Source organism: Heterocephalus glaber, unplaced genomic scaffold, assembly GCF_053883595.1.
Source record: "Heterocephalus glaber isolate CG9 unplaced genomic scaffold, H.glaber_assembly_v1.0 deba00000122, whole genome shotgun sequence".
Taxonomy (NCBI): domain Eukaryota; kingdom Metazoa; phylum Chordata; class Mammalia; order Rodentia; family Bathyergidae; genus Heterocephalus; species Heterocephalus glaber.
Genome location: NW_028258138.1, coordinates 58,755,468 through 58,782,861, shown reverse-complemented (window position 1 = coordinate 58,782,861; position 27,394 = coordinate 58,755,468). Strand labels below are relative to the sequence as shown.

General features: G+C 37.0%; 1 protein-coding gene across 2 annotated transcripts in view; it reads right to left on the bottom strand.

Annotated features, from left to right (window-relative positions):
- Positions 1-9,420: 9,420 nt before the first annotated feature.
- CUNH3orf85 (chromosome unknown C3orf85 homolog) overlaps positions 9,421-27,394 on the bottom strand; it is a 31,914-nt gene continuing 13,940 nt past the window's right edge. For both annotated transcript variants that reach the window (XM_087215095.1, XM_087215098.1), the window contains exons 3-4: positions 15,493-15,626; positions 9,421-12,995 (exon numbers count right to left, since the gene is read on the bottom strand). In XM_087215095.1, the coding sequence (XP_087071221.1) occupies positions 12,906-12,995; positions 15,493-15,626 (224 nt within the window). In that variant the 3' untranslated portion in view covers positions 9,421-12,905. The remainder of the gene's footprint in view (positions 12,996-15,492; positions 15,627-27,394) is intronic.

Below are 27,394 nucleotides of genomic sequence, written 5' to 3'. Positions count from 1 at the left end.
TATCCTCTACATCTGAAGTTCTGTCTTCATATTGGGTCATTCTTCTGCATAAACTTTCAATGGAGTTTTTAATCTCCTGGAAATCTTTTTCCATCTTTTTTATGGATTCCATTTGTTTCCTATGGTGGGATTCCATCATGTTCCTCATCTCCTCAATTTTTTAAATCTGTGTCTTCTCTAGATTTATTAATCATGTCTTGCACTATGGGCACAATCTCTGCTGTTATCTGACAAATTATTTCTGAATTCAGTTTTTTCAGATCCTCTTTCATTGCCAGTTCAGGGAGTCCAGGTGGTTGAGTATCAGATTGTTCCATCTTGTTTCCCTTTGGGGTTGCTTTAGGTGATCTGGAAGTCTGATTTTGAGACTTGTTTCTGTGTCTTCTCATGTTAGGGTGGGAGGGATGTGTGCTGCTGGCTTCTGCCTTTCTCACGTCCCCTGCACTGAGGCTGGTGGTATGGCGGCCCGGAAGGTTGACCTCTTCTGTGCTGGGGGCGACTCTCCTCCTCTGAGCTTGGGACAGTGGTACCAAGTCCCAGAATGTTCACCTCCTCTGCCTGCATTTAATTTCTTGTTGTGTCAGATGGATTCATTTTGCTGCAGTTCCTGGGGTTGTGATCCTCATTGTCTTTTCCTAGGATATTGTTTAAAAGTTTTTCGAGTGATGGTTTGTATTTATGAAGTTGCTCAGTGCTCTTTGTCATGAAAGTATCTTATTTCTGCTTTGATTTTTGAAAGATAGTTTTGCTGGATACATCAATCCAGATTGGAGATTGTTTTCCTTTAGGGTTTGAAATACTTCACTCCAGGCTATTTCTTTGAGGGTTTGTGTTGAGAAGTGTGCTGTGATTCTGATGGGCTTTCTTTGGTATGTGATTTGTTTCTTTTCTCTAACTCCCTGTAGAATTTTGTTCTTCTGTTGGTTTTCTGGAATCCTAACTATTATATGCCTATGTGGAGATTTTTTTTGATCAAGGCTAGTTGGAGTCTTACATGTCTCCCTTATCTGTATGTCAAGTTCTTTTCCCCTGCTTGGGAAGTTTTCTGCTATCACTTCTGTGAACAGGTTTTTTTAATGTCATCTGCATTCTCTCCTGTTTCTTCATTGACTGATCAGTCATGTTATTCTTTGTATCTTCTAGCAGCTGCTGGATTGATTTCTCATGGTCCCCTGCTAGGAAATCTTTCTTTTCCTGGTCACTAATCACAATCCTGTCTTCTATATCTAATATTCTGTACTCACATTGGCTCATCCTGCTGCATAAACTTTCAGTAGAGTTTTTAATCTCATGGATATCTGTTTGAATCTGCTTTATGGATTCCATTTGGGTTTTTTTGTTTGTTTTGTTTTTTGTTTTTTGGTGCTCAGTTTGGCAGCACATATACTTAAATTGCTTTTTGTTTTTTGTTCTTTTTGTTACCAGGAATTGAACTTGAATCCTTGCACCTGCGAGGCAGGCAGCAGAACCACTGAGCTAAATCCCCAGCTCTCCATTTGTTTTCTATGCTGGTATTCCATCATGTTCCTCAGCTCCTCTATTTTTAATCTGTGTCTGCTCTAGAATTATTAGTCATGTCTCACACTATGGACACAATCTCTGTTGGTATCAGAGAAATTATTTCTGATTTTTTTTCCTGATGCTCTTTTGTTGCCAGTTCAGGGAATCCAGGTGGTTGAGTATCAGATTGTTCCATCTTGTTGCCCCTTCTGGTTGCCTTTGGTGATCTGGAAGTCTGGTTTTGAGTCTTTTTTTTTCTTAGGTGTCTCCTTATTTCCATTGCTGCAGTCTGTTGTGCCTTTATTGAAGTGACTCTTTGTTCTCCCAGTGGGCTTCAATTCTCAACAAGTCTCAGAGAGGTCTTCTCTCTGCTGCTCACTGCTCCACTAATTTCTGGGTTCAGAATGATGTCTTTCTGTATCCCTGTGCTGTGCTGTTGTCCAGGTGGGCTTTCGGCTGGAGCCTGCTCACACTTACCAATGGTATCTGAGTAGGCCTCTGGCTGGGGTCTGGGTTCCTGTGCAGCTATTTTCTGGGCAGGGCTTTGGCTGGGGTCTGCATTCCTGTGCAGCTGATATACAGGCAGGCTTCTGGCTGGAGATTGCATGAATTGAACAATGGTATCTGGGCAGGCCTGAGCACACGAATTGACAATTAAGACTGTTGTGATTATTTTGGATCAGATATAGGAGTATACATAAAATAATGTTTTCTATGAATTATTATTTTGAAATATTTTTCTTTTACATTGGAAAGTAAAAGAATCTATAAATATTAGCATTTCAATTTTAATGTTTTTGCTAACTTTTAAAATTTCTTACTATAGAAATGAGAAAAAAAATAAAAAAGCATTTTGCAATTTATAAAATACTGTGCCTTTATTTATGTAATGTCTTGGGGTTTTTTTGTCTTTTCCAGAATCTCATTATCTAATTGTCTTTTTTTCATTAAAAAGTCTTCAATTAGGAAGTTATTTTGTAACATTTGAAATTTAATACCTGTGTTTGTGTGTAATATGTTCTGAACAGGAGCTGGGTTGAAGTGAGAATGGAGGATAAAATTAAATATTTAAAACCAAGCTCATCATTTCTTGGCCTCAAGCACCTATCAGATTTTTCTGCTCTCATCTCTATTTTTTCTTGTTTAATTCCTCATTTTTTGGCTCAGCCACACTTGAAACTCTGATGTCATCTTTGCTTTTTCTTATTGTTTAGATATGAGCAATCATTACACAGAAATTCTTTTACTTTTGTTTATACCATGGTATATTTACAGCAGGTGAGTTATGCAGACTGCTCTAATATCCTGCCAAATGTAATTTTTATATCATACTGCCAGAAGGGAACATATAAAACTGAACATTTCAGGGTGTTTTTTTTAATATCGGTGGGATTTATGTAATCTGCCCTTCTTAAATTTAAGATTTAAAAAATCTTAAAAAGCCAGCTCGATATGCTTCCTATGATACTGTGAAATATATTTTTGGTCTGGGCTCATTTCCTGGCATACAAAATGCTTGGAATCTCTCAGTAGTAAATGTCTTTTTGTAAGCTAGTGAATTGACTGGCAGCCCCTAGTAGCTTCAAGACTGGAGCTGGTCACTGGAAAGCCTAAGACAGGGTAGAGGTTTGGGATTATCAACTCCATTCCCTAACCTCCAGGAAGGGGGATAGGTTGAAAGCAATCATCAATGGCCTATGATTTAACCAATCATGACTACAAAATGAGGCTTCCATAAAAATGGAAAAGAACAGAGTTCTGAGACCTTCCAGAGAAGTTTGTGAATTGGGGGGCACCCAGAGAGGCCACAGGAGCTCCGCCAGCCTCCCCACATAATCCCACCCTGTACTTCTCTTCATCCTTTGTTACACCCTTTACTATAAACCACTAAACAGGTTTCCTTTGTTCTGTGAGTTGGTGTAGAAAATCAGGTGAACCCAAGAAGGGATTATGAGAACCTTGATTGAAAACTTGATTGCTCAATAGCCCCGTTAAAACAATGTGGAGTTGGACTGGCACTAGAAAAAATGGGAGCAGTCTGGTGGGAGTGAACTCTGAACTGTGTTATGAGAGTATAGTGAGAAAAATGAATGCGTTCTTACATTCTCAGACTTCCAAAATTTCCTACAAGAAAGAATATTATCTCCAGGGGTCAACTATTATACACATTACCTACAGGAAGAGATGGATTTTCTATTAATAATTTTCTATTGGAGATTGTTTATTGTTTTTTTAAATTTTATTAGCATGTTTGCAGAACATAATGACTACATTCATCATGGAGAGTTGACACACATATATATATAAAACACATCTTAATTCTTTTTTTATCCTCTTTACCCACTCTTCTCCCCTCTCCTTCCATCTCTAGGTCCCCTTAACAATTTCCTGTTGGTACTTTGTCATTCATTAGCTCATCAGATTAATCAGCTAAAGCCTTGAAAGACAAAAAAAAATTTGCTTTCCAGACTCCCATTTGGCTTTTCTCCAAGCATTCTTCTTTACCAGTGTGTCTTCCTATGTGTAAAACTACTCGAGTAACTTCTCCATATAAAGTCTTTTGATGATTCCCACTATATACAAGATGAAATCTGAAAAGTTTCTGGTGATTTGGCTTTGACTTGTTTCTTTCAGCCTCTCTCATCCTCCACCAGTCCTCTAAGAGAATCACTGTGATGGTGTCATTCCATCGTGAACTTGCTCTTCCTTGCATATGCTGGAAAGCACACTGGGCTTCATCTGATAATCTTCTTCAAGACAGTTTAAGCAGCACATCCTCTCAAAAGCTGATGCCAATTACCAAAGCTGAGTTTATTAATTTAACAAGAATTTATCAAGTGGTTGCTTCATGCTAGTGCTGTTCCAGGACCTGGGGACACTGCTGTGATCAAGGTGGGTCAAACTCTTATTCTCAAGATCATAGAGCAGTGCAGGAAGAACAACGGGAAGAGGCCCCTACATCTCAAATGACTCCCAAAGGCTAATGTGTTGGAGAGCCTCATCTCCAGTGTAATGGTGAGGAAGCTGAAGGAAATTTTAAATAAGGCTAGTGGGAGGTCTTAAGTGTCCTGGAAGGAGTTCTCAAGAGAATAAATTGTGACAGTCTGGACCTGATCCCTGTGCTGCTTCCTGGCTTCCCAGCTTTTGAGATAGAAACCTTCTTCTCTGCCTTACTCCTGCTGCAGTGTGACTAGTCTGGTATTAAACTCTCCCCAGAGGCCAAGCCAAGCTCCCTCACCCTTGATCTTGGACTTGGAGCTCCCAGAATTGTGTATTAAAAAAGCTGCTTTTCTTTATAAAGTTAACCTGCTTCTGATATTTTATAGTAAAAACTCTGACTAATACCAAGAACTTTCCATGTAATAAATACATAATAATAATAAAATTATAAGTAAATAAAATAATTTCATGTAATGGTAAGAAACAAAATATCAGCATAATAGAGAGAAATTGAGGTGGAATTTAGTGTGGTAGTCAGAACAGTGAGCTTCCAAAAGTGTCCATGTTCTCATCCTACCCATCTGTAAGTGTGTTATCTTGCACGGCAGAAAGGATTTTGCAGGTCTGATTAAATATAAGGGCCTTCAGATGGGCAGATTATTCAAACCTCCCCAAATTCTGGTGTTGGGGTGGGTGAGAGGAGCAAGAATGAGAATAACAGTGGAAGAGGAGACAGAGGGTGAAATATGCTGGCTTTGATGCTGGAGGAAAAGAGTCTCAAGCTGTGGACTGCGATATCCCAAAAGCTGGACAAGGCCGGGAAATGGATTTTCTCCAAGATCATCTAGAAAGGAACACACCTCTGCTGACATTTTGAGTTACCCCAATGAGGTCCATGTCAGCCTTCTGACTTACAAGACTATTGGATTACAAACTGATGTCATTTAGGGCATAAGAGGTATTGTAATTTATTTTATTGTATTTTATTGTTACAAGAACAAGCATAAAGTAAGTAGTAAGCTCCCTGAGACCAGCCTGTCAGGACGCTTGCTCGAAGGGGAATATTTAAGCTGAGATCTAAATGATGACAAGAAACCAATCTTTTGGACTTTGGGGAAAAGCAGAATCCAGGCAGAAGGAAGAGTAAGTATCTGAAGTTGGGACAACATTGATATGCTTTAAAATACATACTAAGGGAGGCCAGTACACTGAAAGGTGTGAGAGGCAGAGAGAATAGCCCTGGATTAGTTGAGAGTGCCCAGCAGGCACCAGGCCATCCAGTAATTGCTGCTGTTACTTTCACTGCAGTATTTCCCTGTTGCAGAGAACACACATGAAAGCCCCTCCTCACACTGAGCATCTTGAGATCCTTAGGATCAAGGACTGATCCCACTCATCTTTAACTCTAGCACAAAACCATTGTAGTACCTTAAACAGAGCAAGCACACAAATCTGTACCTATGGGGTCCTTGTGTAAGCTTCTTTAGAAACACAATAGCAAGCTTAGTCTTTGTTGTTTTGCAAGCTATGGGGAGCTTCTTGGATTTTAATTTCTTTCTACTTGTCACCATTTAGGAACCATTTTATGGCACATTAAGGAGCAATGAGCTATGGGTGGTCTGAGAATCAAAAAACAGAAATTCAAATAAAAGAAATTATTGACTGGAGTTCCCAATGGGAATTTCCTCAACATTTCTATAATAATCAAGTATATTTCTTCCTTTATAATTAGTAGCACTTGGGTGTCTATAATATGAACAATTCTCCTATCAGTTAAATCTATTTTCTTAAAGAAAAGCAGAGATGTGTTTATTCTATTGCCATCAGCAAGCACATTCATTCACTGGTATCCGTAGAAAATAGGTTCTGGGTCCCCCCACAGACAGCAAAATCTGTGTATACTTAAGTCATTTATATCCTGTGGCATCATATTGCTTAGAATCTATGAACATCCTCCTGTAGACTTTAAATTATCTCCAGGTTACTTATAATAACTAATCAACATAAATGGCATATAAATAGTTGTTTTAGTGTATTGCTTAGGGAATAATGATAAGAAAAAAGTCTGTGCATTTCAGTACAATTTTGTTCCGATCTGTGATTGATAAAATCTCCAGATGTAGTAGCTGTGTTTGTAGAGGGCTCATTATAGGCCAGAAGCTCCTCATGTTTCAGCCTCACTCCACCCCATGAGCTGGTGCTGGTGTCATTCCCATTTCACAGATAGGAAACTGAGCCACAGTAGTGTCAACTACACTTGCCCAGGGGACTTTGGTAGTCAGTGGACCATGACCCTAGGCTTCTGGTTCTAGAGGTTGTATTCTTAAATACCAGGCCTCAACCATCCCATAAGGAAGGGACACAACTGGAAATTAAATATAAGCCTCTCAGGGAAAAAAACACCAGAGAGTTTGCGTGGTCTCATATTTAATTTTTTTTTTGGTATGGGGATCGAACTCAGGACCTTGTGCTTGCAAGGCAGGCGCCGGAACCACTGAGTTAAATCCCCGGCCCCTCATATTTAAATTTTTAAACCCCACCTTAGTCCTGTCTGTTGTTACTGTTAGGACTAAAGATCATTAAAAAAACCTTTGTGAAATACACTTTAGATGGAGCAAAAGTATACCTTTCTTCAAACCATCTGTCAAAAAATAATTCACTTGTTTACTAATATTGTGATCAGAAGGGAAAAATGCACTGCTTCTGTCACTGTGATGGATGGAATGAAATATTTTAAATTTAGATAATTTATTTCATTGTTACATTTGAACTGCCTTCAAGACAGTTCCAGTTTGTGAAGTAATCTCCAAACATTTATTTTTTGTCTCTAATTTGAAGAAGCCTGGCATGATCTTTGATTTAAATGGGTAGTTTGTATATTTAACCAGTCAATGCTAAATTACTTTCAATAAAATCCATCTAGACTGCCACCATCACTGAAGATAATGGTGAGAAAGGTATGCATTCTGTGCCTGGTTCAATTACCTGAGATGATTTAGATCAATCTAAGGAAAAGAAATGGACTAAGTAAAACCAACATATGAAAATAAATACCTTCACCTTTAATTTGTTCTCTGTGTACAGTAGAGCCAATCCTTTCATTATTCTATTTAAATTACAATGAATTGGCCCAGAAGGATGTGTCTTTCGAGAATGGATCTGCTATATGGAAGAAAGTAAAGACCAGAAATAAGAAAATACTATGGAGTCCTTATTCATTTCTCTTATTGATTCACAGGACAGCATGTCAGTACATTATATCACATCTTATTTACTTGCCTTGGCACTCCTATAAGAACAGTGAGAGTAAAATTTTGTGAACACTTCTCACTCACAAGCACTTTCCTCATCTGTACTCATTTATTCATCAAATACTTGCTTCACATCAGATGTTGTCCTGAATATTGTTGGAATTGCAAATCTAAAATGTGAATAAACACTAACCTTAAAAATCTTATACTAGAATGGGATACATATACACTATAACAGTATAAGGTCAAATTATGGCAATTGCAAACATGACTCTTACATATCCTTTGAAACCCAAATCTAAAGCCTCCTCCTCAGTGAAGACTTTCTCAATTCCCCAGGATGAATACATTGTCTTTCTCTGCAGACATGATTTGTAATGTGAGTTTCTATAATTTTTATCTATATGACTACAGTGGATGTTTATCTGCCTTATGTAAATACAGACTCTTTGGAGAAGACACATGTCTCAATCTCCTTTGTACCTCCACCACGACCTTGCGAGAGAAAGCTGGCAACAGCTTTTCTAGTAAAGTGAATGAATAAGTGAATCAACAAATGATGCAAGCTAGAAAGAAGGCTTGAGGGGAACAGATAACAAGTATTAAAGAAGAGCCCTGGTAGTGGGTAGTTTTTAGTTATAGATAGCAGTTATGTGGACACCTTCAAAGACAGTAAAAAGATCATGAACTTTCATGTGACCTTAGGGAAGCTAAATAATAGTAGCTAACTTTTATTGAGTAAGCACATGCTAGGTATTGTTCTAAGTGCTTTGTTTGTATTATCTTGCTTGTACCTCAAGATAAGTACATTGAATTATTTCCATGCTACTGAAGAGGAAACTGAGGCACAGGGAGGTATAAGATTGCACAGATAATAGTAATAAAACCATGATTGAAATCCAGAACATTCTTAATTGCTACTTAGTTATATGTAGGTAATATAACTTATCCTGAATTTTTATCTATAAAATGGACTCTGTAGCACCTCCATGATTAGATTGTAAAAATTCGAGAAAGAGAAGTATGCAAACTGCCAGGTGTAGTGCACAAGAAATTAATTTTACATATATTTTTATTAGTGCTACTTAACTATACAAAACATTTAGTTTTGATGTTGCATTTTTGTACTTGCTTATAGTATGCTTTGGTCATATCCATCTCCTCTATTACTCTCCTATGCACAGAAATTATATATTTCAATAACTATTTTTCTATCAGTCCCAAGTGTTTTCTTTTTGGTACCGGGGATCAAACTCAGGTCTTTGAGTTTGCAAGGCAGGCAGGAGAACCACTGAGCTAAATCCCTGGCCCTTAGCTGTTTTTGTTTTCTGACAAGTTTTTTTTTTAAACCAAGTTTTGAAGATGTTATATATGGAATTGTTTCCTTTGACTAACTTATTGTAGTGCCTACTAGGAGACCATGTGAATTACAGGAATTTCTGAAGTGTGGCATGTCCAGGAGATCTTAAAAAGTATAAGCCTGACTCTTGGCCTGCTGGTAGACTAGTTCTATAGAAAATTCTCAGGAGCTTACGCAGAGCTTGATGTGCCTCAAGCTTGGACAGAAGCCTCTGAATTTAGTGTAACTATCGTGACTAGTCACTTCCACTTAACTAATGCCCGTATTTAATCAGCCAGGTGAAGATTACGCTTCCCTGCAGATTTCAGAATGGAAAACTTCTTCAGAAGAATGCAGAATTGCCACAGTATTTAGGTTCTTTTTGCTGCAGTCGGACAATGTGAATACCACAGCTGCAGAGGCCGCTTCCAGTCTGCAACAAGTGAGTGAGGAAAAAGTCTCTGATTCTATTTTACCTAATGTCTAGATGGCTCTGGCTTGTTTGGGGCCCCCAAAATATAGAAAAGGTCTTAAAATTGGCACTTTTTTGCACTGGATTTATAAATTATAGCTATAAAACATATTAGGGGACCAAAAATATCACTTATATTATCTCAAATAACATTTTAAAAACAATCTGTCAAATGGAGTCAGCCAGATAATGGATATCTCAATGTAATCAATTTCCTTAAACAGTGGGTGAAGAGTTACTTCAGTCTAATATATTTTTGCATGCAAACACCAAATATGTGGTACCCACAAGTTTGCTTAAATCCTGTCTAAAATAACCAATATTCACCACTTCCTGTTCAGTTGTATTGTATACCAGTATTAACCAGATTTCTTGGTAAATTATTTCACTTAGGCCTAGGGTTAGTTTAATTTTGCTTTTCCTGATGCTGTATAAGTTTACAACAATTCCCCACAAAATTACTGTATTAGTTATTTCCTGTCACTGGGACGCAGTCCCTCATACCTATGACTTAAAGAAGGAGAAGTTTAATTTGGCTCTTGGTTTGAGGCTTTCAGTGCCTAGTGAGCTGACTCACTGAAACATGGTGGGAGGTTGTGGTAAAGCACAGATGCTCTGTTCATGGTGTCAGGAAGCAGAGCAAGGAACAGTGTCAGAGAGGAAGGGCCCCTTCCTGGCCCAGGAACCAGACAGAGTACCCAAGATCATGGCTCCATAATGCAGGCAGACATATCCAGACTTTGATTCTCTCGGGGGCTCCCAGCTCAAGTTGACACAGTTGACTTCATTACCCATAATTACATTTGGATAAGAAATTCTTTTCATGCTTGTTTGATAATAATCTATGTGTATAATTGCTTCTCTGTTTTTAAAATCATAATCAAATTTAAATTTGGCCACTAACTTACGTTTTTTGTTCTTTAGTAGGATTCACAATCCACCCAGCTTTGTATTTTTTACTATACTGAAAAAATGAATATATTAATGTCCTTTTTCTCCACATGTTGCTCCAATCAGAGCTGTGTAAATGAATGGGTAGACAATCTAGATGACAGGTTAGTTTTATGTGTCAACTTGACTGAGCTATGCCTATATGGTAAAATATTGTTGCGTAAGTTTCTATGAGAATACTTTTGGATGAGATTTACTTTTAAATTAGAGTAAAGCAAATTACACTCCACATTGTGGGCCTCATCTAATAAGCTGTAGTCCTGTAGAGAACAAAAGGCTGACCTACCATGAGCAAAAGGGAATGCTATCCCAGAATGTGATCCAACTCCTAAGATTCAGAGAGTGTTGGCTTTTCCCTGGTCTCTAGTCTGCCAGCCCATTTTTCAGAGTTTGGACTTGCTAAGCCTCCGTGATAGCATGAGCCACTTTCTTCAAATGTCTTTCAGCATATATAGGCTTGATTGGTTTGATTTTTTGAGAGAACCATAATACAACAGTATTCATTAGTGTTTTAATACATGACCAAAGAATGAAACTTTGCAGTAGCAAAATGTATTAAAAATGAAACACTGGCATCTCAGTTCATGAATGCTTTTATTTGCAAGCATTTGGTTAATTTTTTGTTTGTAAATACTGCATCAGGTGCCAAAAAGGACTGTGGCCATCTTTCTGATATAAAAACAAACATGGCCATCTTTTCCAAAGCATAGAACAAATTAACTTTGTGAATGGAAGTACCACGGTATTTCTTGCTACACAACCAAATGACTTATCTTCTTGATGCATTCAGGTTGTATTCTTTTTTAATTTTTTTTTTATGCATTCAGGTTGTTTTCTTTTTTAATTTTTTTTTTTTTTTTTTTTTTTGGTACCAGGGATCGAACTCCAGTCCTTGAGCTTGCGAGGCAGGTGGCAGAACCACTGAGCAAAGTCCCTGGCCCAGTTGTATTCTTTTTTTAAATTTTCTTTTCTGGTGCTGATGATCAAACCCAGGCCTGCACACAGTAAACAAGTACTCTATGCTGAAGCACATGACAGCCCCATCCAGTTATATTTTGATAAAAGAAAAAAGATGTCTCTGGCTGGGGTTGTAGCTCAGTGGTTCTGTCACCTTCCTGAAAAGAGCAAGTTCCTGTGTTCGATCCCCGATACCAAAAAGAAAAAAAAAAAGATGTCTGTACTACTGGAAGTAGACAGCAGTTAGCATAAGAAGTTATAATATTTTGTGTTGGGGAGGGTTGAGGCAGGATCTTGCTATTGTAATTTAGGCTGGTCTTGAACTCACTATGTGGCCAAGGGGATCCTCCTGCCTCAACTTCCAGAGTGCTGGGATTATAGGTGTGAGTCACTATGCCCAGTTGAAACAATGTCTCTAGGCTACGGGATAACAAGTGGATAATTCTGAATAGTTACAGGTATCTTCTTGGAGAAGAAAGTAATGGAGCCAAAGTCTTACAGTGCAGCTTCTTGGCATTTGGTTTTGCTGATTTATTTGCTGCTCAAAAAGTGCTTAAAATAATTTTAAGATCAATCAAGATCTTGAAAAGTTGCTCCAATTTATCTTAAAAGTTCACAAGAAATTGTCCCAGAGAACAATTGACTTAGGTGTGTGGAGAAAAATAGACTTTTGGAGATAAGAATTTCACTCATCTATTATTTGGAGGACAATCTTGGCGATTGGTTATAACATCTCAGCATTTCTCAAACTGATATTCCATGGATATATGGATATTCATCAGGATAAACATGGCTCACTTTTCTCTAGAGCTAATTTTCAGCTTTTTTGAAATTAATGTATTTGGTCAGTATGCTAAAATTGTTATTTCTTATCAAAACAAACATCACTGTATTATGGAGCAGAATGCAAAACTTGCACACATTTTACAAGACATCTAAATGGCTTCTGGTGGGTTTCTAGCCTCCATCTACTCCCCCATATGAGTTAATATTATGCTCTCCACTGTACTCAGCAGTGAGCCTTTGATGGAAAAAGTTTCAAAAGTGTGGTCTTAAAATAGACTGGCTTTAGAACACAATGAGTATTGAAGAAAAAAAGAGAGTACCAGTTCCATTTGAGACACCCATTCCTTGAATTAAAAAATAAACTCTCTCAAAAGAAAGCCAGAGCTATGAAGGGAATATAAAGACAATAATTTTTTGTTTTGTTTTTGCTTTCCTTTTTTTTATCAAAGTCTCCATTTTGGTAAATGTTATTATAATAGGCTTTATTTTAGTTCTCATTTCAAGAGAAACCATTTATTGAGAACTTCTAACTCAATGTCTCTATTTTGGTCTTCATAATTCTCCTTTTAACAACTCTATGAAATAGACACAGTAAGTAATCTAATAAACATATAGAGACACTCCCAGGTCTTCACAACCTGTGGTTTCTGCACATGGTCATACCGACTCCCACCATTTTTATTCTCCTGCATGAATCAGTAAAGCACATTTACTGGGCAAAAGACATGTCAAAGCTGAATGCATTCATATCCAAGTAATTCTGTGCAGCTGTTTTCAAGGAAATCCAGGTTTCACGAACCTGAAAGGAGAAGAAACAGAAGTCTCAGTCTCTGAGTATGTAGAAAACACATTGCTTTGATTGTTCAGATTATCATACAGATATTCCTAAAAGAATAAGAAAAATAGGGCTGGGGATTTAGCTCAGTGGTTCCACTGCCTGCCTTGCAAGTGCAAAAAAAAAAAAAAGAAAAAAGAAAGAAAAAAAAAGAATAAGAAAAATACAATGAAAAAATTGTACAAAATATGATTTAGTTTTCACACTTTTCAAACATGTTGCAGTTTTTGTGGGACCACAGTGTGAACTGACATGGTAGTCTTGTTATGTTTACAAAATTTGTTGGCTGATTACAAAACTGCTGTACAATTAGAGGCAGGACTTGAAAATTTCAACATTCCACAGAAAAGACACAGTCTGTTACCTTATGTAATTATTTAATTTTCCAAATAAGTGTTGGAAACAAGCATCTTCTTTTATACTATTTGAAAAAAAAAGGCATAAAACTGGATGCATTGTTCAAGCTGGTGGTTTTCATCAGAAGAATTCTGGGCAGGAACAAGCTCAATTCTGAGCCTGGTAGACCAGTTAAGACACAGCCATACCAAGTAAGGGTAGGACTAAGACTACATAAAAGCAAAGACATTTGATTTTTTTATGTCTTTCTGTAATTCTCTTAACTAGTGATGGTAACAGCCTGATACATGTGGAAAGAACGATGAAATGAAGGAATTAATTAAATGATTCAATATATATAGTGTTATTTTCTAAATTGCTGAATTATAAGAGGGAAATCATAAGTCACTGAAATGTTAAGATAATTGAGCAATTTCATTTGACCAGAGTTGCAATGTATTCTTCCACAAGAAAAGTAAACATGAGATAAAACTGCCTAATGAGAATTTCCTTATTTCTCTTGAAGTGGGAATACAAATGAATAGGAAAATGTACAAAAGGCAAGCAAATGAAGGAACAACAGTTAAAGTCCTGGGTAATTATCTCAGGAAAATTAGCTACAGAACAAATGAGCGAACTGTAATGAAGCCATTATCCATTTATCCACCTCCCAAAATGTATAATAATTTATTGAACTATGTAATGGTCACTTTGCCATGTCCAAAGAATTATAGTCTTGATGGATAAGTTATGAACTTTACCTTTGCAATGTAGTTATGCACATGAAACAAGTAATTCCACTGTAACATTTTGAGAGCTATTCACATAGGAGCAGTGTGCAGAGGGGAGGAAAGAAATAAAGGTTAATGTGTTTTTGAATGGAAAGGAAGATTTCAGAGAGGAGAGGACATTTGAGCTTAGTCTCTAAGCAAGAAGAGGCTCTTATCAGGCAAAACCCACTTTATGGGAAGGAAAGAGCAAGTATAGCTCAGAGAAGAGAAAGAGAGAAAAACTGAGGCTAGGTTAGTGGTATCTTCATGTCAGCTGATGAAAAACTGTTTTAACCCAATTTCCCATTTAGAAACAAAAAGTGCAACTAGCTGCCAGCATTTATTTAATTTACAGTGATAGAGAATTACTATATTTTCTGAGTGGAAATGCCACTACTGAAACAGAATGCTAGAAATAGAATTATGCCTTTTGTTTCCAAAGATTATCAGTATAGTAGAATGATGCAAAACTGGTAATAAAAGGGGGAGTTTTAGTGGCATGTTTTGGGAGTAAGGTTAGGACTGTAATGCCTCAGTTATCCCAGGGTAAACACTGTGTCTTCAAGCACCACCTGCGAGTATGCTCGGGTCAAATGGGAAATGGGTTAAAGAATAAATGGTGAAGGACCATTTGTTTAAAATATAAATACAGTTCCTATCACAAAATAAACCAACAACAAATGTTGGTGGGAATGTAGATTGCTACAACCACTGTGGAAATCAGAGTGGAGATTTCTCAAAGAACTAGGATCACAGGTCTCATTTGACCCAGTTATTTGCCTTCTGGGTATCTTCCTGAAAAAAAAGCATCAAACCACAGTGATACATGCGCACCCATGTTTATAATAACTAAATCTTGGGAATAACCCAAATGCCCATCAACTGCTGAATATATTTAAAAAGATGTGTTTTTTTATAATGGAGTACTACTCAGCCATAAAGAAGGATAAATTTGAGACATTTTAAGGTAAATGGATGCATCTTGAGACCATACTCTTAAGTGAAATAAATTGGACACACATGTAAATACTGCATTGTCTCTCTAGTGTGAGAAACTGAAAGTATAAATAAGGCCCAAAATGTATAATAGATATTGTGAAATAGGGAGAAATTGTTCAAAAGGAAAGTGGAACTAGGAAGGGTGGAGGGGAAAAGGATGGAAGGGGAAAGGAAAAAAGTGAGAAAAGAAGGATGAAACAGAAATAAAGTTTTGTAAAGGAGGAGGGAAAGAGGGGTTGAAGAGAGGAGGGGAATGGGAATCAAGATATATCATGTACAGGTACAAATTCCTGATGATGAATATGATCATTATGTATATCTAAATTGTACCAATAAACTTAATAAAATATAAATACCTGATCAGTCAGTGTGATTCCCCACCCTTTGGAACCTTGATCTGGGTCCCAGTATTCTTGCAAATACACATGTCTTTTGAGACGTAGGAACTGGTTTGCTGGGTCTTCCAAAAAAAATGGTGCTCCCAATGCTCCTGCAATTGAGTCCAAGAACACAGCATCTTTAGGGCAATGGTTTACATTTCAGTGTTCCTTCTTACAAAGATGCAATCATAGCCTTTGACATGCTGTGTTCTTGAGAAGCCCTGAGGGAGATGGCTGCTCCTCGTTCCTTTGTTACCCTTGCACTGTCACCACTCTGTTTGATCTGCATATGATCCAGCTTGGAAGCCAGTAAATGGAGGATTTGTTTCCCTTTCTCTTTCTTTCTTACTTTCTTCTTTCTTTCTTTCTTTCTTTCTTTCTTTCTTTCTTTCTTTCTTTCTTTCTTTCTTCTTTCTTTCTTTCTTTCTTTCTTTCTTTCTTTCTTTCTTTCTTTCTTTCCTTCTTTCTTTCTTGAGACAAGTTCTCACTATGTAGCTCAGGCTGGCCTCGAACTTGTACCAATCCACTTGCCTCAGCTCCCAAAGTTTTGGGATTACAAGTGTGCACCACTATGCCTGGCTAGGATTTCTGATTCTATAAAAAAATACAGAGGTTTGCAGGCTATGGTCAAAATTCCAGATTTGTCAATTTTTAGGGAATGTACTTCTATCATTCTAAGTTTTAGTTTTCTTGTATGAAAGGGAGGGAGTATAACACCAATATTTTATACAGTATAATATTTTATACAGGACCACTGTAAGGACTGGAAAAATTAATGGCTATATGCTGCCTTAAACCAGTCAGTCAACAATTTTATCTTTGCCATCTCAGCTCTCATAAATAGAACATGTCCTTCAGTTTGAAATAGGCAACTCTCAAATCTGACACTGTAGTTTAAATTGTTAGCATTGATGTAGTGCAAGACATGATTAATAAATCTAGAGAGAAGCTGAGGAAATGATGGAATCCCAAAATAGGAAACAAATGGAATCCATAAAACAGATGCAAACAGATTTTGAGGAGATTAAAAACTACATTGAGAGTCTACACAGCAGAATGTGCCAGTGTGAGGACAGAATTTCAGATATAGAAGATAAGATTGCAATTAGTGGCCAGGAAAAGAAAAATTGCTATAAAATTGTAAGGGACCACAAGAATCAATCCAGCAGCTGCTAGACGATGCAAAGAATAACATAAGACTGATTGGGCTCAATGAAGAAACAGGAGAGAGTGCAGATGACATAAAAAAAAACTGTTCACAGAAGTGATGGCAGAAAACTTCCCAAGCAGGGGAAAAGAACTTCACATACAGATAAGTGAGTCATATAGGACTCCAAATAGCCTTGATCAAAAAAAATCTACTCATAGGCATATAATTGTTAAGATTCCGGAAACACAACAGAAAAACAAAGTTCTACAAGCAGTTAGAGAAAAGAAACAAATCACATACAAAGGAAAACCCATCAGAATCACAGCAGACTTCTCAACACAAACCATCAAGGCAAGAAGAGCTTGGAGTGATGTATTCCAAGCCCTAAAGGAAAACAGACTCCAACCCAGATTGATGTACCTGAAAAACTACCTTTCAAAATCAATGCATAAATAAGATACTTTCATGACAAAGAGCACCTTAGGAACTTCATGAATATCAAACCGGCACTCCAAAAATTTTAGACAATATCATAAGAAAAGACAATGAGGATCACAACCCCATGAAACACAGCAGAGTCAATCCATTGGGAGCGACAATAAATTCAATCCAAAGGGGGAGAATCCAACAAAAAGAAAAGGTCATGACAATGATAAGTCAATACATATCAGTTATAACCATCAATGTTAATGGTCTCAATTCACCAATCAAAAGAAATACACTGGCAGAATGGAACAAGAAGCAAGATCCAACTTATGCTGCATACAAGAAACACAATTAATTCAAAAAGAAACTCATAGAGTCAAAGTTAAAGGGTGGAAAACAATACTCCATCCAACAGAAACCTGAAAAAAAACAGGAGCAGCTATCTTCTTTTCAGATCAACTGGATTTCAAACCAACACTGATTAAGAGAGACCAAGAAGGACACTATATCTTTGTAAAGGGAACAATCCAAGAGGAAGAGATGACAATCATAAACATCTATGCACCAAACACTAGCGTGCCCAACTATATAAAACAAATGCTAACAACCATGAAAAGTCATATATGCACTAATACAATAGTAGTAGGGGACCTCAATACCCCACTGTCACAAATAGATAGATCAACTAGACTAAAAATAACTAATGAAATACTAGAACTCAATTGAACTCTTAAACAAATGAACTTAATAGATGTTTACAGAGTCTTCCACCCCACTAAATCAGAATACACATTCTTTTCAGCTGCACATGGGTCAGGCTCCAAAATAGACCATATACTCACTCATAGAACATGTTTAAGTAAGTAAAAAGGAATTGACGTTATCCCCTGTATATTATCAGACCATAGTGCAATGAAATTGGAAATCCATAGCAAAAGAAATTGGAAAAATTTCATACACACATGGAAACTGAACAACACACTTCTTAATAACCAATGGGTCACAAAGGAAATTGAAGAAGAAATTAGACAGTTCCTTTAATTAAATGACAATGACAATGCAACATATCAGAATCTATGGGACACAATGAAAGCAGTCTTACTAGGGAAATTCATAGAAGTGAGTACTCATATTAGGAAAACAGAGCAAGCCCAATTAAACAACCTGATGCTGACCCTCAAGCTTCTAGAAAAAGAAGAGCAGGAAAAACCCAAAGCTCATACAAGGGAAGAAATTATAAAGATCAGAGCAGAAATCAATGCAATGGAGACTATACAAAAAAATCAATGAAGCCAAGAGTTGGTTCTTTGAAAGAATCAACAAAATTGACAAACCCTTAGCCAACCTTATCAGAAAAAGGAAAGAAAAGGTCCAAATCCCTGCAATGAGGAATGAAAAGGATGAAATTACAATGGACCCAGCAGAAATCCAGAGGATCATCAATACCTACTTCCAGAACCTATATACCAATAAGATGGGCAACACAGAAGAAATGGACAGATTCCTAAATATGTATGAATTACCAAGGTTGAAGGAAGAAGACCTAAAAATTATAAACAACCCAATATCAATCAATGAAATTGAAAAATGCAATTAAAAACTTACAAACTAAGAAAAGCCCCAGTCCTGATGGTTTCACTGTTGAATTCTACAAGACATTTAGAGAGGAACTACTGGCACTACTCTTTAAACTCTTCAATGAAATTGAAAGGGAAGCAATACTCCCAAATTCATTCCTGGAAGCAAGCATCACCTTGATCCCCAAAGCAGAGAAAGACCCAACCAAAAAGGAGAACTATAGGCCAATCTCACTAATGAACATAGATGCAAAAATCCTTAATAAGATACCGACAAATAGAATGCAGAAGATCATCAAGAAGATCATAGACCCTGATCAAGTGGGATTCACCCCAGGAATGCAGGGATGATTCAACATATGCAAATCAATCAATGTAATACACTATATCAATAGAGCCAAGGACAAAAACCATATGATCATCTTAATAGATGCAGAAAAAGCATTTGACAAAATCCAACACACATTTATGATAAAAACCCTACAAAAAATTGGAATAGATAGTCTCTACCTCTGATAAAAGACATCTATGAAAAACTAACGGCCAATATCGTACAAAATGGTCAAAAACCGAAATCCTTCACACTCAAATCAGGAACAAGACAAGGATGTCCACTATCACCACTCCTGTTCAATATAGTTTTGGAAACATTACCCACAGCAATAAGACAAGAGAAAGAAATAAAAGGAATAAAGATAGGAAATGAAGAAGTCAAATTGTCATTATTTGCAGATGACATGATACCCTATATAGAAAGACTACACGAACTCCACCAAAAGTCTTCTAGACTTAATAACCAAATTCAGTAGAGTAGCTGGATACAAGGTCTACACACAAAAATCAATAGCTTTCCTCTACACAAAAAACAGACTCACTGAGAGAGAAATAGGGCAAATAATTCCTTTCACAATAGCATCCAAAAAACTGAAATACCTAGAAATCAACCTAACAAAAGAAATCAAAGACCTCTACTCTGAAAACTATAGCACTCTGAAAAAAGAGATTGAAGAGTATGTCAGAAAATAGAAAGACATCCCTTGCTCCTGGGTAGGAAGAATCACCATAGTGAAAATTGCCATACTTCCAAAAGTGTTATATAGATTCAATGCAATCCCAATTGAAATTCCAGCAGCATACTTCACAGACCTTGAGAAAACAATCCACAAATTCATTTGGAACAAGAACTAGAATAGCAAAAGCAATTCTAGGCAATAAAGACAAGGTAGGGGGTATCACAATCCCCAACTTGAAACTATACTACAAAGATACTGTGATAAAAACAGCATGGTACTGGGAAAGAAACAGACCTGAGGACCAGTGGAACAGATTAGAAGATGTAGAAACAACTCCAGACACACTCAGCCATCTCATCTTTGACAAAGGAGCCAAATACCCTCACTGGAGGAAAGATACCCTCTTTCATAAACCGTGCTGGAAAAATTGGGTTTCAGCTTGTCAAACATTAAAACTAGACCAATATCTCTCACCATTCACTAAATTAGAATTGAAATGGACTAAAATTCTAAATATTAAAATGGAAACTCTGAACTGGCTGGAAGAGAGGTTAGGTAGAACTCTTGAAGATACTGGTTTTGGAAAAGATTTTATGATCAAAACCTCAGTTGCCTATAAACTAGCACAAACAATCAACAAGTGGGATCTCTTCTTATTAAAAAAGCTTCTGTACAGCAAGGGAAACCACCAGCAGTGTTAAGAGACAACCCACAATGTGTGAAAAAATCTTCACCAGCTGTCCCTAAGACAAAAGTCTACTATCTAGAATCTATAAAGATCTTTAAAAAAATTAGACCTCCCAAATTTAAAGATCCAATTAAAAAATGGGCATGTGAAATGAACTGACATTTCTCAGATAAAGAAGTAGAAATAGCAAATAAACATATGAAAAAATGTTCAACATCACTGGTCATTTGAGAGATGCAAATGAAAACAATGCTGAGATTCCACATCGCCCCAGAAAGAATGGCTACTAAACATGAAATCAACCAATAACAAATGCTATGGGTAAAGAAGAACCTTACTCCACTGCTTGTGGGAGTGTAGACTGGTGCAACCACTGTGGAAATCAGTATGGAGATATCTGAAAGAACTAAGATGTGGAACTTCCATTTGACCTAGTTCTTCCCCTGCTGGGTATCTTCCCCAAAGAATTAAAAGAATCATACCACAGTGGTATATGTGCACCCACATTCATAGCAGCACAATTTGTGATAGGTAAAACTTGGAAGCAACCCAATTGCCCATCAACTGGAGACTGGGTAAAGAAAATGTGTTTTTGGGGTTTTTTTTTGGTACTGGGGATCGAACTTGGGCCCTTGAGCTTGCAAGGCAGGCGGCAAAACCACTGAGCTAAATCTCCGGCCCAAGAAAATGTGTTTTTAAAAAAATAAAATGGAATATTACTCAGACATAAAGAATGAGAAACTAGAGACATTTATAGCTAAATGGATGCACATTGAAGCAATACTCTTAAGTGAAGTAAATACGGCACAAATGTGTAAATACCGAATAATTTCTCTGGTGTGAGAAACTGAAAGTGTAAATAAGGACTAAAAGTTATAATGGATAATGTGAAATAGGAAGAAAAGGTGAGAAGGGGAGAGGGAAGTGGAAGGGGTGGGGAAAAGAAAGAAGGGAATGGAATTAATATGAGAAAAGAAAAAATGGAAACAAAGTCTTTGTACATAAGGAGGGGTGGAAGGGTTGAAGGGAGGGCAAGGGAATGTGGCAAAATAATAACCAAAATGGATTATGTAAAGGTGCAAATTTCCAGTGATGATTTTCATTATATTGTGTTCCTTAAATGTACCCATAAAATTAATTAAAAAAAAATATAAAATGTAACATAGTTATCATTTTGGCCCTTTTGAATGTATAATTCAGTGGTAATACAAATAGTTATAATATTTAAATATATATTAATATATAAAATATATAGAGTTATAATATTTAAATATATATTATATATATGTAGCCAGCACCATTGTCAACCTCCAGAACCATTTTATCATCACAAACAGAAACTCTTTAAGCAGTAACTTTCCATTACTCCTTCTCCCAGCCCCAAGTAACCATGACTTTCCTTTATACCTCTATGAACTTGCTTATTCTAGGTACCTCGAATAAGTGGACTATACAATACTTGCTTTTTACTGCACATGGCGTAATGTTTTCAAGGTTCAACCATCTACAGGTATCAGTGTTTTGCTTCTTTTTAAGGCTGAAAAATATATTGTATGTACACACCATGTTGTGTTTATCTATTCACAGATCTACTTTGAAAGATTCTTTTGTCAGTGGTATGGAAGACAGATGGACCAGAGCAGAGTGAGGGACATAGGTTAAGGGCTCTCCTAATAGTCCAAGTGAGAGATAATAAATAAGGTAAGTGACATCAGGGATGGTAAGATGGGACTGATCTAAAGAAAATTGAAAGGAACTCTCATTCATTTGCCTTATGTGGACAAACAGGAATTGAAGGTTCCATTCTATCTGAGAGGTGTTAATGAGGGACTTTTCAGAATTCTATTATTTCTGAAGAAAAGATGTTATTCATACTGTTGTATCTTTTATATGTTAATATTTTGTTAAAAACATATTTTTCAAAATAAAGTGAATGGTTATGCCAAATTTCCCCAATGCCAGAAACAGTGATGGTGAACCTTTCAGAGACCGAGTGCTCAAACTGCAACCGCAAACCCACTTATTTATTGCAAAGTAATAACACTGCAATTAAACCTGAATACTGAGTTTTTAGTTTAGAAAAACAACTGTTAGCTGATTCTCAGCTGCTACAGCAACTTGGTTTTCATGCCTACAGAGAGTGCTCTGCTTGTCCACTGCAGCACATGTGCCATAGGTTCCCACCACTGCCTTAAACAAACAGTAAACATTTCAAGTAAATGATGCTTAGGCCGTAATTTCCAGGGAGACAAAGAAACTGTTATAATTTCTTAACATAGTGTTAATTGGGATCATCCAAAAGTAACATCTTAATTTGCACCACAATTATTTTGGTGTATTATACAATCACTAAGAAAAAAGCACTAATACATAATTTTGGCAGAGAACAAGCATGTTTTAAAATATATGCATTGCTATTTTAAGCTGTAATAATTCTGTCTTTTGTAAATCTTCTTTTTGTTCACACAAAAAAATGTTTTACTGATAACAATCTTCTCTCCTTCTCCAGGACAAACCACCAATCTCAGCATTATAGGCCCAACAGACATCCAATAAATATTAATTGATGGTGCTAATAACATCACCCATGAGAGAGACAGAAAGTAGTATTTATTATCTTCATTAAAAATGAGAAAATTGCCACAAAGGGATGAAATGACTCACTCAAGGTCACAAAGTAAGTCAGTGGCAGGGCTGGAAATAAAGCACATATAAAATAGAAAGGCATGCTATTATTCTCTCTGCTTGAGAAAAATTCCTCCTCCCTTTCTCATTTTGCCTGATCAACCTTGAAAGTTAGTGAGAGCAAGGCCAGGCTTTTGAGTTGGTGAGTCTTTATAACGCTGCCGGGGTTTGAAAGCTGAGGCCAAAGTTCTGTTGCTTTGTTTTAAATGTTTGTTTTAAAATATAGTCAAGATCAGCCAGGTTAATGCCTTCCTTAAACTTCATGACCATAAGCCTTGAAAAATATCTTTCTTTATTCCCAACTCCTTGTACATCCTCCCTCTCTTCATCTTGCATCAGTTTAACAGGATCTAGTTAGGTTCTATTTAAACATTTCTAAAATACCCTCTGCAGAAAGTTCAGTGTGGTAGAAATAAGGCAGACACTCCTGGTTGTGGAGCCACTCAGGGTCACAGCTCTCCCCACACAAGCCAAAAAGGCCAGTGATCCAGCTCTTCTTGGCCCTGCCGATGTCTAGGTACTTCACAGAGCCACTTCCTGTTTGTGTGTCTCCCTTTCTGTTCTGCCAAATGAGGCTGGATTATATGCTGCCTAGGGTTTCTCCCAACTCAGATATTTTGAACTAGAATCTATTCAGAACAAAAAAGTCATTAACCAAAAACTACTTTCTCTGCATATCATGTAAGTGGAAACGTACAGAATGTGTTAAGCAGGTACAGTTCTCACAGAGAGAAATAAGAGAAAGAGAGTTCAAAATAGATCTGTACAATAATGAAAGCAAACCAGAAAAGTGTATTCACATTAGACACAAAGAGATAAATGTCTATCATGAGCAGACCAATATGGGAGCCATGAAAACAGTTATCGTTAGAAATGGAATGATTCTCTATAGTATTATCATCACTCTGGGAAGGCTGAAAAGAATCTTTGAACTTGATGATGGAGAAATGACTGAACATTCCATACACTACTCATTTGGCCATGAAAACGATACTTGTGATAGGAATCTATACACTAAAAATATTGGAAAACCTAATGTGAAAGTTAAGATACAGAATTAAAGGACATGGTCTGATGGTAAATTTCTGTCTTCCTCCCTGCAGAGGGAGCACAAGTAGAGTAATTGCAGATTTCTCCTATCCTTTGTGCACTCCACCCCCTAGGCAAAAGAGTCCCTCATCAATTGGTAAATCCAAGAAGTATAATTTGGCATGTCCAGCTCAGCTCTTCCTTTTCCTTCTGGAGAGTAAGTTTTGCTCATAGGACACTTTTGTTCTGGTTCTGTGACCTAGAATTGAATATTAAATTTGCCAAATTCTGGGATTCAGTCATCAAGCCCTTTACATACTTACACTAAGCTACCTCTTCCAGATTAGCCTTTCTCACCAATAAAGGAAATAGATTGCCTTCCCCAGTCATCTTTGACTTATTTCTCAATTTGATCAAAATCAGGACAAAGAAGAGAAGTGCTATTGTGACTTGGTGGGATGAGAGGTGTCAGAAAACTCAACAATCTCTATCTCAAAGCCTTACTAAGAAGAGGGGACACAAATAGAGACAGATCCACAGACCAGAGCACTTCATCACTGGCATCCCTGAACAGCCTGGACTGTGAATTCCTTCTCCCATGTAACCTGCAATATCTGTATGTCTTGAAATAAATGTGAGGAGATTCAGTAGTAGAATACATATAACATCTGGTAGACCCACAGGGTAGGTCCACCACAAGCTACTTCCCTTACAGCAGGGGTGGCGAACCTATGGCACACATGCTGCACCCGGCACACAGAGGACTCTGTCAGCACACAAGCCAAGTCGCCCCAGAGCTGAATACCAAGTAATAGTTGTTTTTCTCTGAACATAAAACTCAGTATTCAGGATTAATTGCAGTGTTGGCACTTTGTGATATATAAGTAGGTTTTGGGTTGCGGTTTGGGTGTTCAGTCTCTAAAAGGTTTGCCATCACTGCCTTAGAGTTTAGGTGACACTGATATTTGTGGTGTTGCCTGATACCTGTCACTGAAGATGAAAAGTAAGCACCATTGTCCTCTTCAAATTAAAGAATACAGAGGTACATGATACTGAAGATAAAACAGTAAGAACTCAGTATAAGTATTTAAAGAATAATACTTATTATTTGCTATTTGTATTGGATTCTCAGTCCTTTCTTTTTAATGTGTTTATCTTTAAAGAAAAAGATGAAATAGATGCCTAAGAAATTATAAGGTGTAATAAAAATACAGTGAAAGTTTAAATAAAAAATTTATTACAGTAAAATCACTTTGCTATTAATCCCTCTGCAAATACTCTCCCTTGTTTCAAACACACTTATCCCATTGTTCTTACCATTTTCTGAAGCAGTTCTAGAAGTCCTCTTTTCTGAGTATGTTGTGCTGTTGTGCCTGACTCAATGTTCTCAAGCAATTCAAAACATTTACCTTTTATAGTCACTTTGACTTTGGAGAAGAGTCAGAAGTTGTATGATGCCAGATGCAATGAATAAGCTAGATGAAGACACATCATAATATTTTTACAAGGATGACTTTCCACTGGATGTCACACAGCAGCAGCACCAGCAGTAGAATTCATCATATTTTTGACACTCATGAAAGGGGCTTCCAGAACTGCTTCAGAAAGTAGCAAGAATGATGGGATAATTGTATTTGAAGCAATGAGAGGCATTTTGAGGGGGCTTAATAGCCTTAAGTAGCATTTTAAGTGTTTTTTTAAACAATCTTGGGATATTCTATCTTGACTTTAATCCAGAACATGTGGAGATTCGAAGTTGTCTCAAATGTACTTTTAAGGCCATTGTTATTTAGGATCTCAAGCAGTTAATCCTCTTCTAAAACAGACATAGTCTGGTTTATTCCCAAATGGGTTGTGGATCCATTCTTTCCCAGTATGGGCTCTTTTGTGGTTGAGAAGTAATACTAAAACTCTTTTGAAAGGTGAAATAGGTGATCATCCACCAGTTGGCTCAAAATCTTTCAAAAATCTCTGTTAATGTTTGAAATATGTCAAAAATCCCAGTGTTTACTTGTCACCTCCCATAATTCCAGTTTGGTTTTGAAACCAGCTACTTCCCTTTTCAACTTCCTATTTTTGTGAAGCAGAACTTTCTGTAGTGACAGCAACCAAAATAAGATTATGGACTAGACTGAACATAAATAACACACTTCAGATGTCACTATCTCCCATCCCCCCAGATGGGATCATCTAGTTAGAAGAAAACTCAGGGCTCCCACTGATTCTGTATTATGGTGAGTTGTACAGTTGTTTCAGTATATATTAGAATGGAATAATAATCAAAACAAAGTGCACAACAAATGTAATGCCCTTGAATCATCCTGCAACCACTCCCCATTCTATGGGAAAATATTTTCTATGAAACTGGTCCTTGGTATCAAAAAGTTTGGGGACCTCTAGAAGTATGAACTGGGCAGAAGAAGGAAGCAAAAAGGGCAATGAGGGTGGACAGAAGAGAAATGGGAAAACAGAAAGGGATGCTAATATTCCAGAACAAGCCCTCCAATCTGGATCAACTTGAGTGTTCATTAATAGGATACTTTTGTACCTGAACTTTAACTTGGAAATTTCTTCTTATTGACCTTAGAATTGCTGATATTGTTGAGTATTTTGAATAATAGTGAGTATCCTTGAGTTTAACCTAATTTTTTTTTTTTTTGGTACCAGGGATCGAACTCGGGTCCTTGTGCTTGCGCAGCAGGCGGCGAAACCACTGAGCTAAATCCCCAGCCCTTAACCAAAATTTTTAATTTGCTGTCAAAACATATCCAATAACATATGTGCTCACACACATTACCATGTAATTTCTTTGGATATATTTTTGGAGCTGGAAGAGATTTTATTAATTTATAATTCTGTGGACCAAAAAATTTGTAACTCATGGGAGACAACATTTCTGTTTCTGGACCACACTAGTGTATGCTGATGGACACCCACTCCAGGAATACAACAAATGATGCCACATAGGTAGGGAAGTAGTTTGTCTACATGTGGAATGCTTAATGAATTTAGTCATAAGCAATTGGGTTTTTCTCCAGCCAAGATATTTCCCAGTTTATTCTACTATGTACTTTTTTATTTGAATAAAAGAAGACAATTTATTTGAAGGTGGGGAGGGAGAAGGAAAAAAGAGATGACAAACAGCTACTCTGGCCAAGTAGGGAGAATTTGAAAGTGAATTGCTCCTGTACTATGTACTTTCTTAAGTTCACCAATCAATTTTAAGTTTGAGTGAGTATATAAAATCAAGAACAAAATCTTATCAAATAAAATTGTGTCAGGGAATACAAACTCTCCAAGGAATTGGAGG